The sequence below is a fragment of the Tupaia chinensis genome, unplaced genomic scaffold, assembly GCF_000334495.1.
Source record: "Tupaia chinensis unplaced genomic scaffold, TupChi_1.0 Scaffold000113_1, whole genome shotgun sequence".
NCBI classification, from domain to species: Eukaryota; Metazoa; Chordata; class Mammalia; order Scandentia; family Tupaiidae; genus Tupaia; species Tupaia belangeri.
Window position 1 is genome coordinate 4,497,436 of NW_006159577.1, and position 18,297 is coordinate 4,515,732.

Consider the following 18,297-nt stretch of genomic DNA (forward strand, 5'->3'; position numbering starts at 1 on the left):
TTTTTTTTGTAACTCCATTTATATCCCTTCCCTAAGCATCATCACAGCACACAAAATGCGATCTCCCATCCAGTACACACTGCATAGTGACTCAATCATGCACATTATAAAAAATTTTCCATTTCTAGTTCCTAGAAATATTTCCACCCCTCTTTCTGACCCTCTGTTCCTTCCCACCCTCCTCTCAAACCACCTCCGGTGTCCACAATTGTCCTTCATTCCCTTCCCACCCACATTGCATTGATCACACAATTTCCTACATAATCTAACTACTTTCAATGGTGAGTTCACTCATTACTACTAAGAAAACCAGTTTTAACTTAAATCAAAGAAACGCCAAGGAACTTTGCTTAAAGCCAGGAAACAGGTTAGGATTCTGTTCAAATGGTAGGTGCATGAACCTATCAGTCTCATGTACTTTTATCTTCTGTTCTGGTTCAATTTTCCTGATTAAATTCTGGGATATAATATTCAACTCCAGACTTGTCCCTATGATTAAGTTAGCTACTTTCTCAGTTTTTGGACTCTTATTTCCATGTATCTGCGTTTAGTTTTCCTGATACAGCACATCCTTGAGAACTTCTTGGAGGTCTGGTCTGGTGCTGGTAAATTCTTTCAGGTTTTGTTTATCTGAGAATGTTCTTGTCTTTTCTTCCCACCTGAAAGATAATCTTGCCGGATACAGTATTCTTGGCTGAAACTGCTTCTCTCTTAACACTTGGAATATATTTTCCCATTCTCTCCTCGCTTTTATTGTTTCTGATGAGAGATCTGCTGTTAGCCTGATGGGATGTCCTTTGTAGGTAACTTGATGTTTTTCTCTTGCTAATCTTAGTATCTTGTCTTTGTCTGCAGTTTTGGTCAACCTGGCTATAATGTGTCTTGGAGAAGATCTTCTAGGGTTGATTCTATTTGGGGTCCGTTGTATTTCCTGGGACTGGATCTTTGAATGCCTCTCTAGGTTTGGAAAGTTTTCTTGCAGGATTTCCTGGAATAGATTATCAATGCCCTTATGGGTTTCCTCACCTTCTGGAATGCCAATTATCCGGATATTTGGACGTTTGATGGTATCCAGTACTTCTCGCATATTATTCTCAAATTTTTGTGCCATTTTCTCAGCCTTCATGGTGGATTTTTCTAGGCCAGCCATTTTCTCCTCTACATCTGAGATTCTATTTTCTGAATGATCTAGTCTGCTTTTAATGCTTTCCAGGGAGATTTTGACTTCTTGTATTATAGACTTCATCTCTAGCAGTTCGGTTTGAGTCTTTTGTAAAGTGTGTAATTCCACTTTGGTATTTTCTTGTTTTCCCATATTTCTTGTGATCCGGCAGTGATTTCTTGTCATGTGATAGATGGTGTGTTTCTTTCAAATTCTTGAAGTTCAGCTGCTAGTTCATTTGCTGGAGGCTGAATTATCAGTAGAAAATCTTCATTCCCTGAAATATCTACTTCGCTGGAGCCATGTGAAACCTTCTTCTCAGAAACATCATTTTTATTAGTGCAAACTGAGAAAAGTCTGAAGATGCTGAGTGAATATGCTCTATGGTCCAATGGCAGTTAGAGAAGGCTACAAAATCTTGGACATGCTTCCTGTCAGAGGTGGGGTCTCCATCCTTCCCAGTGAACTCAGTTGGGCTCTGTGACTGCTTTGACCAACAATATGGAAGAAGTGGTGCTATGCCTTAAGAGAATGGCTACTTCCAGGTCCAGTCTCTGGAATACTGGCTTGCTCATGCAGCCCTAAGCTGCATTACAGGAATCTGACTATCCTGCTGGAAAGATCAGGCAAAGAGGCTTTGAAAGCCCTTGGAAAGGCAGTAGGCCCTTGCTGAGCCCATCTTTCTAGCTGTCCTCACCAAGACACCACATGTAAGTGAAGCTGTCTTGGATTAGCCAGAAAAGGAACACTATCAATGAGCCTGCTCCATGCTCTGTGGAGCTGAAGACTCTCTTGAGCTGATTGCTGCTCAAATTCCTAACCCATGAAACCATGAAATATAATAGGAGTTGTTTTAAACCACTAAGTTTTAATGAGAATGGGTCTTCATTCAACACTGTTTTCCTAATTTCTCTGCCATCTATTTAATATACATACAGGGAGGAAACTACAGGTTAGCCTTCATTTGAATATCCTAACCCTTTAACTTTACATAGCCCTTCCCTTTCACTCATGACCACAACACAAAGTGGCTGTCCTCCAGGAACATCCAGAAAACAATCACGGTCTTATCCAGGCCAAGTGCCCAGAAAAGATGCTTCTGTCCATGACTCTTATGATTTGTGTGTGTTCTCTGAAGGTATGTAGGAAAAACCACCCTCATTTGAAGGGAAAGTGATGACATTGTAAAATTCAGTTCTGCTACTTTCTAATAGGGTTATCTTGAGTTCAAATCCACTGGCTGGCCCTGAGTGCATTTCTAATAGTCTATGTTTTAATATATCCAGAAAATAAGAATCAAAGTACAGTCATGCATCACTTTTGGCAGGGATACATTCTGAGAAATGCACCATGATGCAATTTAATTGTTGTGCAACCATCATAGAGTGTATTTATACACTAGGCATAGCCTAGGCAAAATGTGTCAAAAATATGGTCTTTTGTTCACAGAAACATAGGGAATGCATGACTGTACCTACCTCAAGTTTTAAGATTCTTGAAAACAGGCAAAAGTCGTAAGCTCCTGAGAGCATGTACTTTGGGATCAGACTAATCAGTGTCAAACTTGGCTTCAACTTACTTATTCAGTTATCTTAAGAAAATGAGTGAAACTTCTGTATCTCAATTTTTTTTTCCATAGAATATATTGCCTTTTGCAGAACTGTCCCAATAATTAGCAATAATCTGAAGAAAATGTCTCCTCATATTTGTTCTAATTTTACTTGGCTTTTGTGTAGCTGGGGAAAATGAATGGGTGTGGTAAATGAGATTGGTGGCCAAAAGCAATGACAGCGTGAGTTCAAATCCACTGGCTGGCCCTGAGTGCATTTCTAATAGTCTATGTTTTAATATATCCAGAAAATAAGAATCAAAGTACAGTCATGCATCACTTTTGGCAGGGATACATTCTGAGAAATGCACCATGATGCAATTTAATTGTTGTGCAACCATCATAGAGTGTATTTATACACTAGGCATAGCCTAGGCAAAATGTGTCAAAAATATGGTCTTTTGTTCACAGAAACATAGGGAATGCATGACTGTACCTACCTCAAAGGGTTATTATGAAGGTTCAAGAGTCATACACTATGAAGGGCTCAGAATCATACTGTCTTTAAGCTTTTCTTAGTATTTGCTGCTATCATTATTATTATTGGAAAGTTATCTGGACTAGGAAAAAAACATGGACATACCTGGAGGCGTGGGTGGAAGGAGATTTTCTGCATCTGAAATGCATTTAAGAAAAGGCAACAGGTAATATTCTTTAATGAATGAAAGAGCAGGGAGGTGGGGTGACAAGGGCATGGGTGGGAAATGAAGGGGAAAAGACCATGACATTTCTGGGTACAGGAACCCAGAGTACCAGAGCTGACCCTTTGGAAATTTCAGCCCTCCTTTGGCCTAACGGTCTAAGAAGGGAACCTTGGCCTAGGGGACCAGGAAGACCATCCTGTAGTAGCCAGGACTGGATTACATTTGGCCCCTCTCCAGAGCCCCTTTCTGAACTATATATTCATAATCTCTGGGACTGGGGCCCTGGAATCTGCATTGCAATGCTCTGGGTGCTATGGTGTGTACTAATATTCAAGATCCCCTCTGTAACCCTGGAGCTGCCTGTGGCAGGGCAAGTGTCTGAGCCCAGGATCTGGCCCAGAGGAGAAACTTGAGGAATGAGCAGATGGATGGATGAGTGGATGGATAAAAATTCCACCCAAGACACATATTTTTAAAATGTCTTCAACTATAAATGAGAAATTATTGCCTGAGACAGAAGAGGCTACCTGAGCAGATGACACCGGCATCCTCATGGTGGCCACAGTTGTGCTCCAGCCAGCCTAAGTGGGAGCATTGGCCCAGGAAGTGCTCCAGCCCAGTGCACTGAAGGTTGTCTAGGAAGATCTGTCCTGAGCCTGGGCCGAAGTGGGCCTCACCAAGACCAGCGACAGCCTTTCCACACCCCAGCTGTCTGCACACAACCTCAGCTTCATTTAGGTCCCACAGGTCATCGCACACGGTGCCCCAGGCCTCCTTGTAGAGTATCTCCACACGTCCTGAGCACCGACCTGAGCCGCCCACCAGTCGCAGCTCTGGCCAGTCCCCTGTAAATAGAGACATGACAAGTGAGTGCCCCAAAGGCCCCACATGAGGTCCACCAACACCAGGCTCAAGGTAGGATGGAGAGAGACATCCCCAGGTCTTGAGCCTTGGGGCTCGTTCCTAACATTTTCTCACGAGTTCCCAAGTTGTAGTTGTAGTCAATTTAATTTCAACAGTATTTATTGATTGTCTTTCATGTTAGGCACTGATAGACTTATAAACAAAAGAGATATGGTTTCTGCTCTCAGGGAGCCTAGAGTCTACTTGTTAGTCATACTTAACAATAGTACAGTTCACTGTTCTGCACTGTGATAAATGTATCAATGGAAAGAACTCTATATTATGAAGAGACTGTCAGGGAGGAGGGGACTAGGGAGCTACATTTTTAAAAAGTGAGAAGGAAATGGCCAGGGAAATTTCTTTGAGCCAGAGGGAATAACATGTACAAAAAGACCATAAAACACTATTTCACCCTTGTATGAATTTCTCTTACATACACACACACACACACACACACACACACACAGCCATCATCATGTTAAAAATAAAAAGAACTTCTAAATAAGACTTTTTAATGGCATCTCAGTGGTGTGAAAATCTCTGCAGTTTGGACACAGAGTAACCTTAGAACTTGATGAACAAGTAGCTCAAGGACAAAATTAAGAACAGTTGGGACCAGCAGTTAGTGTAATGGCTATGTGGCTGGACTCCCACTTAGTAGACCATGGTTTGTGTCCCGGACCCGGTGGCTTAAACTCATGCCAGGCATGTGTGCGTGCACGCCCAAGATCACGAGAGGAGAATGGAGAAGGGATTGTGGCATGGCCATCCCCCTGGGGGCTGATTTCTTGCTTTCTGTCTCTCTGTCTCTGTCTGGCGAGTGCACAAGCCCTATAGCAAAAACCTCTCAAAAAAAAAAAAAAAGAAAAAAAAAAAAAAAAAAGGTGAATTTGGGCAAGCCAAAAAAAAAAAAAAAAAAAAAAGAAAAAGAACAGCTGATATTGGGCCAGCCCATGGCGTAGTGGTTAAGGGAGTTTAGATTCCACATGGCCAACCATGGTTTGAGTGCCAGCTCCAGTGGGTTGAAACACATGCTAAGCATTGTATTTGGCTCAAATCCCTACAGCATGGACAAATGGAGGAAAAAGAGTTCGTAGCATGACCATACCTCATTGGGAGGGCTTTTTCCCTTTCTCTCTCTTGCAAGCATGTACCTTCTGTTGACATTTAAAATAATCAAAGAAAAAAAAGAAAAGGAAAGCTGATTTTTAATTCCCATCAACAAAATGGGTGACTGACCTGGATTGTTTAAAAGTGATTCTTCAGCATCTGTTTTAGAGAGAATAAGTATGTCAGTATTTTTTGGAAATCCCCACTTTAGTAACTGAAGACAAAGGTTTTACTTATATCCTTATGCATGCTTATTAATCTGATATGAGAAAAATTAGTTCTTTTAATTAACAATACTGGAGAAACATATCTGTAGACACAGAGTAAACTTCTCTGGTTGTTGGTTTACAACTGCATTATGAAAAAGGGTACACTTGGAATGATCTGACTTAAACTTGATTTTGGAGCAGGTGTGTTTTCACTTTGGGAATCTTTGGAGGCACATCAGATTTAGATAATCATCCTCTGGAAAGGGCAGACTTAGGAATAGCATGCACCTGTGAGCTGTAACAAGGTTATATGTGCTATGTATAATAAGATGCCACAAAGCAAATAGATCAGCAAACAAACGTACCAATGCGTGAATCAGTGGTTTTAAATGTGTGCCTCAAATTAAAACTCACAGCGAGTGGGTACTGACATGTGATTGAGCTGCTGCTCACAGACAACTCTATGTAGTGAGCATCAATCACATCAAGTTATGATTCCTGATTTTTACAAGGCACATCAAGGGTTACAGCTGTTATTCACCAAAAGGCTTCTCATTTCAAAAAGGATTATTAATAGATATTCCAGAGGGGACTAACTTACTCCTAGCTATTTACACATGAGTAAATCTAAAGTATTTTCTAAAAAGTCACAAGGAAATTGAAACGAATCATTTTAGTTGACAGATTTTTTTTTTTTTTGAGATTTTTTGCTATAGTGCATGTGCACTTGCTGAAGAGACAGAGAGAGACAGAAAACTAGAAATCACCCCCCCAGGAAGCATGGCCACAATGCAATCCCTTCTCCATTCTCCTCTCAAGATTTTGGGTGCACACACACTCGCCCAGCATGAGTTTTAAGCTGTCGGGTCCAGGACTTGTACCACGGTGGGCCACATGGGAGTCCAGTGCCATAACCACTATGCCACCTGCCAGCCCCCACAGATTTTTCTTGAAGTGGTGATTAAGTGAGGAAAATGATGGTCAGCATTACCACATACACAGTTTCCTTGTCAGTTACTATGTGAATACTTTGCAAAACACAGGCCTAGTTCTTTTAGCAACCCTGCAGGAAAACAACTAGTTTCCTAATTTTACAGACAGAAACCGAGGCTCTGAGACTTTAAGCATCGCTCACATACTGCCTGAGTGTTAGCATTTGCTCTGAAAGGCAAACTCAGTGCTGTCCTGCTTTAAAGTCCTCCCTAGTTTTGCTACAGCAGGAGCCCTTTCCATGAGCTCCCCCAAATGCCCATAATTAAATATCTTTTGCATGTTTCAGTAAGCACACATACCTTTGGTACTACTTACTACCAAATTAGAAGCCTAGAAGCTTTTATTCTGGAGCCTAGCAGTTAAAACCTTACATATCTGGGGCTGGCAGGTGACGTGGTGGTTAAAGGTACTGGATTCTCACATGGCTGACCGCGGTTTGGGTCCTGGACCAGGTGGCTTGCTTTCACACTTTCTCTTTCTCTCAAGCTCTGTCTCTGTCTGGTCAAATTAAAAAATAATAACAAATGGAATTAAATAAATAAATAATTTGAAAAATCTTATATATCTAACCAAGTTTAACACGTTAGAGCTAAAATCAAATGCTACATTGAAGGAGCCTGTCTTTGTCTCTGGCTGGCTTTAAGTACCAGCAGGGTGGTCTGGAAGCACTCTGGGGCTGGCAGTGCATTAGAGGGGGGAGAAGTTACCTGAGCAGATGACACTGGCATCCTCATGGTGACCACAGTTGTGCTCCAACCAGCCTGAGTGGGTGCACTGGCCTAGGTAACGCTCCACCCCAGCACACTGAAGGTTGTCAAGGAAGATGTCTCCTGAACCTGGGCCAAAGTGAGCCTTTCCAAGGGCAGATATGGCCCGTCCACATCCGAGCTGTCTGCACACAACCTCGGCTTCGTTGAGGTCCCAAAGATCGTCGCACACGGTTCCCCAGGACCCCTGGTAGAGGACTTCTACGCGTCCTGAGCACCGACCTGAACTGCCCACCAGCTGCAGCTCCGGCCAGTCCCCTGCAGACACAGACCTGATCACTATGGTTCTCTGGAGGCACAGAGCCTTTCCCGTGAACTGGCTGAGCTCCCTATCCGCATACTACTATTAGGGAGGGAGAGCCTGATAAAAGAGTCAGTCGACTAGTCAGCTTCCTAGTTGGAGGTTTATTTTTTATTTATATGTTTTTCAAAATGCTGTAGCCACAGGAATAGCATGGCAATGTCTTTTTTTAAAATTATTTATTTACTCATTTATTTTAATTTGACCCAAGAGAGACAGAGAGAGAGAAAGAGAGAGAGAAAGTGAGAAAGCAAGCCATCAGGTCTGGGACTCGAACTGTGGTCGGCCATGTGGGAGTGTCCAGCACCTTAACCACCACACTATCTGCTAGTTCCCCCTAGTTGGAGATATATAAAACAGTAAAACTGCCAATAATATTTAGCCTAAAAACTCCATTAACTGATTATCTATTTTGCCAGAATTATGTGCCATTCTGTTTTGACTACATGTAGAGAAGCACAATAAATAATTTTCACAGTGACTTGTGGTTTTATTAAGTACTTTCAATTATGTCTGTATGTTCACCTTCATCTTTATAACTCAGGAAGATAGGCATGAGTATTGGTGCTAATTTTGTATATGAGGAAACAAAGTTGGAGAAGAAAAGTGATTAATTCCCAGACCCATGTCTGGTAAACAGTATATCTAAACACAGATCTCCTGATTCCACCAAAGATTACTACTTTTTTCTCTACTAGTACATCTCAGTGCCTTTGGAATGTCTCTGACACTCTATCCTGAAAAAGTCTATTAGTCATGTGAATGTGAAGCTAACTATGATCAGGACTAGAATAAAAAGAAAAGATAGAAGAAAGTATTTGTAAGTTTCTCTGGCTTTGATGACTTTGAAAGGCATCAAAAACCAAAACCAAATAACAACAAAGCACTTTGAAACAAACAAACAAAAAGAAAGAACTTCACTGGTCCTGGGATGCTAGAGCCAAAAGATCCCAGAAGGTTTGAATGGCCCTCAAAGTGGATAGAGTCAGCTGGTTTATTGGCTCATACATGAACCATTTGCAGTTGGTCCAGTTTCTCATGAAGCAGGAAGAAGTGAAGATATAGATGCAGATCCCTAGAGGAAAGGACCCATGATAAACAAATGGATGCACTCCAGAGCTTACCAGGTCTTGCTGTTATTGTCTTGGGTGTTGATGCTGGGATGGCTGTGGATACAAGAAGACATTTTTAAATAAAAAGAAAAGACTTGGGTAAGTCAAGAGGGTAGCAGCTGAAATCAGTCTCCGCTGAACATCGGGGTTCTAGGTGATTCTCCCTGTCATCATAATAACTGACTTCCTAAATGAACTGTTTTTTCATGCGGGTCTTGATGTTTGTGTGTAGAGTCCAACAGAAGTAATATTCCCTTCACTGCCTAGTCCCTGGGAATATAACAATATGTGCTAAAATGCAAATATTTATAATCAGTGTCCATCTGGGGAAAACAGCCTTTATTTATTTATTTATTTATTTTTAATCCTGCTTACCTAAATGTGGAGTATCTGATTAGGTATGTCTCACTCTCTTTGGAAGTAAGAAATCAGATCAACAATGATCAATAGATAGTGACTTGACTGTGTATTTTAATTGTGACTTGATGGACAGGCATTCTCAGGTCCAGTGTGAATGAGCATAATGCTTTGCAAAGCCTGCGCAGACAGAATCTCTCAGCTATGGTAGGTTTATACTGGGAACTAGGAAACACATATGAGAGAGATCAAATGATGACGGTAAAAGCACCAGGAATGGGTCCAGAAGAAGAAACATGATCTAGGAATCAAGATTCAATAACAGCATGAAAGATGCCTTACTGATTAGGTGTGGAGTCTTCGACATTGCCTCTGTAAATACAAAGAAACCATCGTCAGTAACTGTTCAATGCGGCCTATGGTGATTTTCCCTGACCCTCTTTGAGACACAGAGCAGCTCCTCTGTTTTATAGCATGTTTCCCAAGCTTGATCAATGAGTCATGCTGACACTCCCTACTGGAGACCGTTCTGGATGATGTCTCCAACAGAGTGGATGTGAGTCATTGATCACTTTCTCTTAGTGATAAATAGTGGAAGACCTTGCTTAATTACGGAGCTTCCCAAGCCTAGGTTTCCCTTCCTATGAGAGGATAAGAACCACAGATTTGCATGAGGGCGACATATGCAGAGTGTCAAAGTTTCAAAAATGCCCCCTGGTATGTAAAAGGCATTCAGTGAACGTTAGCTGTTCCTTTGATGATCTTGATCACTTGCTGTTATTACCTGACCTGGAGTGCACTCTGCTTCAACAGAAACCGTGGCTTCAGTTCTGTCTGCTTCTCCTCACACCTCTTACGCATGCCCTCTCCAGGCTCACTCTGTTCTCTCTTCTCAGGGGCCCTCTCCCTTCTTCTCTATTTACAGCTTAGACAGCTTTAAAGCCACATCAAAGGCTTTCCCCTTGATGTTTTTCTTAATATTCATGGCCTGCATTGTCGGTTCTCATTCTTAATGTCTTTTGTTGAGATGTAGGTAAATGCCAATTCAGAATATTCTTTTTTCTCTAGAGAGATTTTTGCTATAGGTCATGTGCACTCACTGGAGAGATAGAGACAAAGAGAGATAAAAAGTGAGAAATCATCCCCCAGGGGGATGGCCATGCTGCTATCCTTTTCTCTCTATCTCCTCTTGGGATTTTTGGGTGCGTGCACGTGCGTGCGCATGCGCGCGCGCACACACACACACACACACACACACACAGACACACGTGGTGTGAATTTTAAGCTTCTGGGTCTGGGACTTGAACTGTGGTCAACTACATGGGAGTCCAGCAATGTAACCATTATACCATCTGTTACTTTCACCAATTTAGTATATTCTATCTTTTCTATTTGTTTACCTTAACCTAGTGTGTCCTATTGTCATCTAATTGCATCACAGATATTTATCTTTCTTAAAGAATTATTTATTTAATTTTATTTATTTATTATTATTCTTCAATTTGACGAGAGAGAGAGAGAGAAAGCTGTCAGGTCTGGGACTTGAACCATGGTCAGCCGTGTGGAAGTCCAGCACCTTAACCAATGACGCCACCTGTCAGGCCTCGTTTATTTATTTTTTTTTAAAGTTTTTCACTTTTTATTTGTAATACAGAGTGTGAATGTGCATGGGGAGTGGGGTGAGGGGATGGGAGACACCTTCAACAGGGTCTCTTTGTACCATGATCTCTGTCCCTCAGCTTGTCAGGATCTTGCACTCATGAGTGCTCAGCAGATTTTTCAGGCTGAATGGGGATCCAAAATTCTGGTCAGCCATGTGGCTCTTTCAGCACTGCGATCAGTGCACTACCTCCTGAGCCACTGAGGCTGGCCCATTTGTATTTGTCTTGAACTCCCTCTAGGTTGTACATGAGCCTCTCTTAGGCTGGGACCACACCTTCTTTTCCTGAAGATCCTAAAACACCCATCTAGTACTAGATTCGGAGTAACTTTAGAAATGACTTCCTAGGGACTAGCCGGTGGCATTGTGGTTAAGATGCTGGACTTCCATATGACCAGCTGCAGTTTGAGTCCAGGAAACTAGAAATTCATACCAGGTGCATGTGCATGTGTGCTCCAAATCCTAAGAGGAGCATAGAGGAGAAGGGATTGCAGCACCCTTGGGGGGGCAATTTCTCACTTTCGTTCCAATGAGCTCATGTGCCTTCCACATTCACACACCCACACACACAATTTCTTAAAAAAAAGACTTCCTAATGAGCTGACAGTGACGAGATATTATGTAAAACTAAAAAGTTCACAGAAAGGCTTCTGAATCATTCAGTATCTACAATGTGCCATCACTTTCATTAGTGCTTGCTGGCATTGTTTCATGTAACCCTCATGACAAGATTAGGAAGTAAGGTTCTCTTATCCCCATTATACATGGAAGGAATTGAGATAGAGAGAGGTCAAGAAGCTTGTTCAAGGTCACAGAGTGAGTGATGGGACTGTAACTGGTACCCAGGCACAGTCCAGCCCTGGAGCTGTTGCTCTCAACCACCAGCCTTACCTTTGGGTGCCGAATAATAATAAGCAATGAAGTTTTTTCCTATGCTACTGAAACTTCGGAAGTACACAAGGGTCATTGAACTGGAGGAGGATGAAAAAGTGAGGCGGAAACCGGAGCAGGTCTTCCCCAGAGATTTTTCTGAGGATGGAGGGCCATCCAGGATTTCAAAGTATTCATTGGTGCAGTCAAGGCTGGAAAAGCAAACACCCATGGATGCATTCTTAGTCTCCTCACAGAAGAGCTTAGAGGTATGTTGTGAGACAGACGGTTTGTTTTGCTACTACGAAGACATTGGAGACAGATTAAAAGGCTGTCAGTCATTCAGACATGATATGGATTCCTTTATTCTACTTTTTCTTTGAGCACTGCCTTAAGGGAATGGGATTCTAACTGGAAGAGGAAAAGAGGAGGCTAGCATGAGGTGTGACCCTGCCAAGGGGTTGGGAGAAGCCTAAAACTGCAGATAACCTCCCAGCCAAGGGTCAAGGGCAGGGCCAGGCAACGCAAACCAATTTTACCATGTGGCAACTGGGAGCTCAGAAGAGAGGAGAGGCTGCTCAGCAGCTTCTTGGTTTTTGCAGTTCTCACCAACTTGCCAGAAGGACACGGTTCCAGTTCCAAACAACCCATTTACAACTTAAATGATGGGTTGTTTGGAACTGGGTTATCAGGTCCAAGCATATTCTATTATAGAATCTGCATCTTCAGTCAGTTGGCTAGGATACATGTGCATGTAAAAAATGGTGAAAACTGAATTAGGTCTGTAGTAGAGCTAACAGTCTTGTTTGAAAGTCAGTTTTCTGGCTTTAAAATTGTTAAATATTGTTACACAGCTGCCACCCTTGGGGAATCTTGGTGAGGGGTACATAGGACTCTATCATTTTTGCAACTTCCCATGTGTCTATAATCGTTTCTTTAAAAACTTTTAAAAATTTACATTTATTTACTTAAAAAATTTACATATATATTTTCTATTTCCACTTAATCAATGTACATCTTTACAGTGTACAGTATGGCTTTTCCCAGCATGAAAATGGTGCATATTAATCAAGTTAAAGATATTACCAGATACGTTATCAATAGAAGAATTTTCATTTTTGTGCCTATTAAATGTTCTATTTTTTTTTCCCTTCTGATCCTCTCCCTCCCATCCCCTATTACTCATCCCCTTCTATACTATCTCTAGTATCTACAGTTGGTTCCCCTGCTATTAAACTTTATAATCATTTTAAAATAAAACGATAAGAAACGTTTAAGAGTCTGCCAAAGGGGCAGACTCTTTGGCTGATGAGAATCAATAATAAGAATAAATGATTGAATTTTAACCTACAGAGTGTACTTAAGTAATGAACGTAGCACTTACTTAAGATGTGGAAATGCCAGCAGTATGTGATCATATTCGTTTGCCTTGATTTCCCACACACAGGTTATGTTGTCATGCATTTCATTCTGCGGGGGATTCCTGATCGCTCCAGATGAGTTAGTAATAATGCCACCACACCGAGACTTTTCTAAATGCGGAAAGATAGTTTAGAATTTCAGGTTTTTTTTTTTTCTCATTGTCCAGTTTGCTAATTTTGTAATGTACACATTTTTCTTTTCTTTTTTTTTTCAGAAAAGGTTTTATTAGGCATTGCTTTGTGGGTATGTGTTAGGACATATCAGAGGTACAAAAGATAAAAAATCTTGCAAACTTGGGTAGTTAGGGCATGAACATGTCTGAATTTTGAAACATCACTCACTTTCGAGAATTCTATCCTGACATGGGCTTGCTCAAGAAGAGTTGTTTAATGTCAGACAAACTTTTCCTCTGGTTACTCCCTAGTCATGAGTTCTTTGGGGGGAGGAGGGATCAACTCTGAAACAGCATGAGGAAAAGTTGAAGGGCCAGGGACCTGTTCTATGCCTTAACTGTATCATTACCCAAATTCACCAAAATGGACTTTACCAGAGGGTGGGCGACACCACACCCCAATCAAACTGGACCTTAAAAATGGATCAATTTTATGATGATATAAATTGAACTCAATAAAAATAAGGTAGATTGAAGTATGAACAGAGGGATGCCAGATGGATTTATAAATCTACTATAGAATCTATGTGTCAAAATCTTTAAACTTTGCTGCATATTTGAAAATTTTCATAGTAAAATAGCATAGAATCTGCATCTTTAGTCAGTTGGCTAGGATACATGTGCATGTAAAAAATGGTGAAAACTGAATTAGGTCTGTAGTAGAGCTAACAGTCTTGTTTGAAAGTCCACTTTCTGGCTTTAATATAGTTTAATATTGTTACATAGCTGAGGGGAGTGCCCCTCAATTTCTACCGTAAGACCTATGTCTCTGCTCTTTGATGGCAACCTCTTGCTTTCCACATACGTTATTTCGTCAGTCCACAAGGCTGCTTATGGCTCTCCTTGTTAGCCACAGAATTTCAAAGGCATGGAATTTTAGGGAGCATGGAATCCAGAGCGTATATCCTAGTGACAAAGAGACTGAGGGCCAAGGTCATCCATACAATGAGAGGCCAGCTTAGATCAGATTCCTGCAGCATGGAGCCCTCTCCCTCTCCACACCATCTCCCTTAGGTTCACATGTGAGCAAAAAGAAGAGAACTATTACTGAATGTTTGCCAGGTGTCAGGTACTTTTAGGCCTTGCCATATTCACACCCTTATTAAATTCTTTTTATTATCCCTGCTTTAATGAAGAAGAAAATGGGCTTGAGCTGAGAAGTTTGAATTAAATGAGACTGCCTAAGAGCTCCTCCCTGCAACAAGGTCAAATCCTAGATTACTTCTTCCCTGCCCATGTGAAGAAAGACACAGAATCACCAGGGAGTCATTGGGTCTCTTGGGGATAGAATGGAATTCACCTCAATCGCCCCCATAAAGACCCCTGGTTCAAAATAATTTGAGCATTGTCTTTCTCTTTTCCCCTAGAAGCTGTTACTATCTTCAGTATCACAGGCTAAAATTCTAGCCATTGCTTACCCACTCTACCTTCATGGACCTGTATTAGAATCCTCCGGTTGTAATCCCTTTTGCTCCTTCACTTTCTGTGTAGCTTTGATGATATGTACCACCAACTGCCTTGATGGTGGTAGTGCCTGAGTGTATACTTGACATCCTCACTAGATAAAAGACATGTGCAGAACAGGGATTATGAGATGGAGTAGTTTAGAGCATTGGTTTTAGAGTTAGAACAGGACAAGCTACATGATCTCCTAAAGCCCCAGTTTTCCAGTTCATAAAAAGGGAAAAATATTCCAGAGGAACAAATAAGATAGCCCATGGAATGAACTTTTTTCTTTTCTTTTTGGAGAGGTTTTTTGCTGTAGGGTGTGTGAGCTCGCCAGAAAGACAGAGACAGAGAGACAGAAAGAGAGAAATCACCCCCCAGAGGGATGGCCACACCGCAATCCCTTCTCCTCCATTCTCCTCTCGGGATCTTGGGCACACATGCACATGCACCTGGTGTGAGTTTAAGCCACCGAGTCCAGGCCTGGAACCACGGTTGACTACATGGGAGTCCAGCGACATAGCCATTATGCTAACTGCTGTTCCCATGGAATGAACTTAACATAGTGCCTGGTGCATAGCAAGTGCTCAAGTAATGTTGGTGTCACTGTGCTGCTGCTGCTACCGCTATTGTCACTACCCCTGTGTCCGACCCCTTTCTGTGTTCTTTCGTTATGCCTGGAACATTTGTAAGTGCTCATTAAATAGCCATGGTAAAAATCCGAATATCTCAGTGAATTGAGTGAGTAAGTGTGTGTGTGTGTGTGTGTGTGTGTGTGTGTGTGCACGCATGCACGCGCAAGCATGGGTGTGTATATGCCAGGATAGTCAAAGGACTACTTGCTAGAAACTCTAACCTTTTAGATAGATTCTAGAGTAATACCCATATTACATATGAACCATCAAAGGTCTCAAAGAGATTAAATAATGTTCACTCAGGTGAGCTGAGACTCAGACATTGGATGGGCCTGGGCTGAGGCTGAATTTGGGGACATGTAGGTAGGATGAGGCAAGAAGCAGACCAGATGTCCATGAAAGCCAACTCCAACCCAGTGCTCTAGCATTTGGCGTAAGTAGTCAGGATTGCATTTATCAAAAGCTGCCTGCCAGATATTATGCTGAATGCTCTGCTTAGGTGACCCTGCTTTCTTTGCATAATTGCCTTGTGAGGGAAAGACTGTTTCATCCTATTGTACAAACGCAGAAACCAAGGCTCAGGAAAAGTGAGTGACTTGCCCTCACTGAACTGAGATTTGAAGTGAGTTCTACTTGTCTTCAAAGACCCTAACCCTAACTGCCTCATTTCTTACTGAAACAAGATATAGGAAAAAAGAGGGAACTGCATGAAGTCTAACAATTTTATTGCCCATTTTATCTTCTTTCCTGATGTAAAGATAGGGGAATAAGGAGGAAATTCAACTCAATTTGTGCTGTAGATTCCCATTATAAATATCCATCAAAATTTAAATGAGAAAGAGAGAGAACATGTCACAGAGTTGGCTCTCTGAGACACCTGGATAAACATAGGCACTATTTACTGAGCCCCTGCCATGTGTCAGGCTTTGTCTGTAGATTTCCATTATAAATATTCAACAAAATTTAAATGAGAGAGAGAACATGTCACAGAGTTGGCTCTCTGAGACACCTGGATAAACATAGGCACTATTTACTGAGCCCCTGCCATGTGTCAGGCTTTGTACTAAGCCCTCCAACAAGGGCTGAAGGTTGAAACCAATCGAGTCTATGAGGTATCATTATTAATTTCTCTACTTCCTAAATAAGGAGAGTGAGGCTCAAGGAAGGTAACTGGCTCCCAAACTCATGCAGCCAACCTTAGCAGAGTCAGATTTAAACAGATTTGATTTAAAAGAGTTTGCTTACCATTTCAAGGCCATGCTGCTTTCTTAAATATTTAGCAATGGATGTTAGAAACTCATACTGAAAAGTAAAAGTGGAACCATCTAGGGTAAGTTCCCATTATAATAAGGTCCATAGGAGATCTGACATCTTTGAGTTGTCTGACGTTACAGATAACTTCCCTGTCTGACAGTGTTGAGAGGCACAGAAGTGGCTAAGTTCACTAAATCAGTAAAACAATGTTTTTTGAGGCCTGAAAAAATAAAAAAGGTCACATAGTCCTCATCCCTAGACTCACTCTCTTTAGTCCCTGGAGTACTATTTCAGGAACTAGAGGTAGTTCGGAGATCTGCTTGTTTTTTTCCTGGTGATTGAGGGCCTGGGGCCTGGGGTTATTGCTTGGGTAGGTGGTGAAGAGGAAACAAAGCAAAAGAGGGGTGTGGTTCAACCAACTGGTGTTGAGAAAAGATCCGAGGTTGATAGACAGCCCACCAGTAAACTTGCATAGAATGCTGTGTCCTTTGCTCTGACATCAGCAATCCTGGCAAGGTGTTACAGGAGTTATGTGATTTGCTGGAGGTGGTGACAGGGATTTTCATGATCAAGAGTACAGGGACATCACTGAACAGAAAAGGATTCAGGGTCCCTCTCCCATCATTACACCTCCTCAAATTCATTCACAGCTCATCTGACTCAAAGAAACAAGAGGAGACTTGAGTTACTCAGGGTGGAACTGCTCAGGATCAGTGGTGGCAAGAGGAAGTACCATTGATATAGGATTGCTTTTGTTTTAAGGATCTCATTTTGTTTATCCTGTCTTTACAAATGTAGAGCTCCTTTTCTTTCTTTCTTTCTTTCTTTCTTTCTTTCTTTCTTTCTTTCTTTCTTTCTTTCTTTCTTTCTTTCTTTCCTTCTTCCTTTCTTAATAGCTAAGTGGGGAATTTATTGAAAGAGAGGGGAGGACGAAGAGAGCTCCCGAGAAAGGAGGGGGGTCCCAGAAAATGGGTTGCCAAAGAAGAACTGTGGTGAGGAGTTTTTATTTGGGTCAGGAAGGGAATAAGTCTGGAGTTATTCTAGGTGGGACTTGTGCACACATTTCCTCCTACTGGGGAGGGGTGCATGCTGGATGGGTCCAATTACTTTCCTAATTTTGGAGTGGGTACCAAGGTCAGGAGATTCTTTGTCTAGAAGCTTTTGGCCATAGGAACCGTTATCTTATCTTCTTCCTGGAATGTGGTGGGACATGGAAAAAACCCTTTGTTTTAGGTCTAGAGCTTCTTTCATTTCTTTTTCCTCCCTTGTTTCTCACTGTATCATAGGGAGATGGAGCCAAGCATTTCTAATCCTAGTTTACAGGTGAAAAACCGATGCACAGAGAGCTTGGGTGACTTGCCCAAAGAAGAGTCTGTGTCAATGCACATGCCTGAGACTAGGGGCTTGCTGTCCCACCTTTTCAACATCAGCATCACAAAGCCCTCAATTGGCACTACTCTCTCTCCATCATCTCTCATGTCCCACTAGAGAGGATTGAGAAGAAACATTTAATGGTTAGAAACGTGTACTTTATTCTGCCTTCTGGTTGGTGGGTAGATGATTTGGCATCTGCCAAGGTAGAAAAAATTTGTGTGAACCACATAGACTCACTATCAGAACTATCTCTAGCTGATTCTATGCTGTCTACACAACCACAATGTGCTGAATGAG

General features: G+C 41.8%; 1 protein-coding gene across 1 annotated transcript in view; it reads right to left on the reverse strand.

Moving 5' to 3' along the window:
* LOC106734418 (putative DMBT1-like protein) overlaps positions 1-18,297 on the reverse strand; it is a 47,063-nt gene that overhangs the window by 12,877 nt on the left and 15,889 nt on the right. Inside the window, 5 exon segments of the mRNA XM_027770129.1 lie at positions 3,355-3,387; positions 3,943-4,260; positions 7,338-7,655; positions 11,719-11,909; positions 13,082-13,229. Coding sequence (XP_027625930.1) covers positions 3,355-3,387; positions 3,943-4,260; positions 7,338-7,655; positions 11,719-11,909; positions 13,082-13,229 — 1,008 coding nt within the window.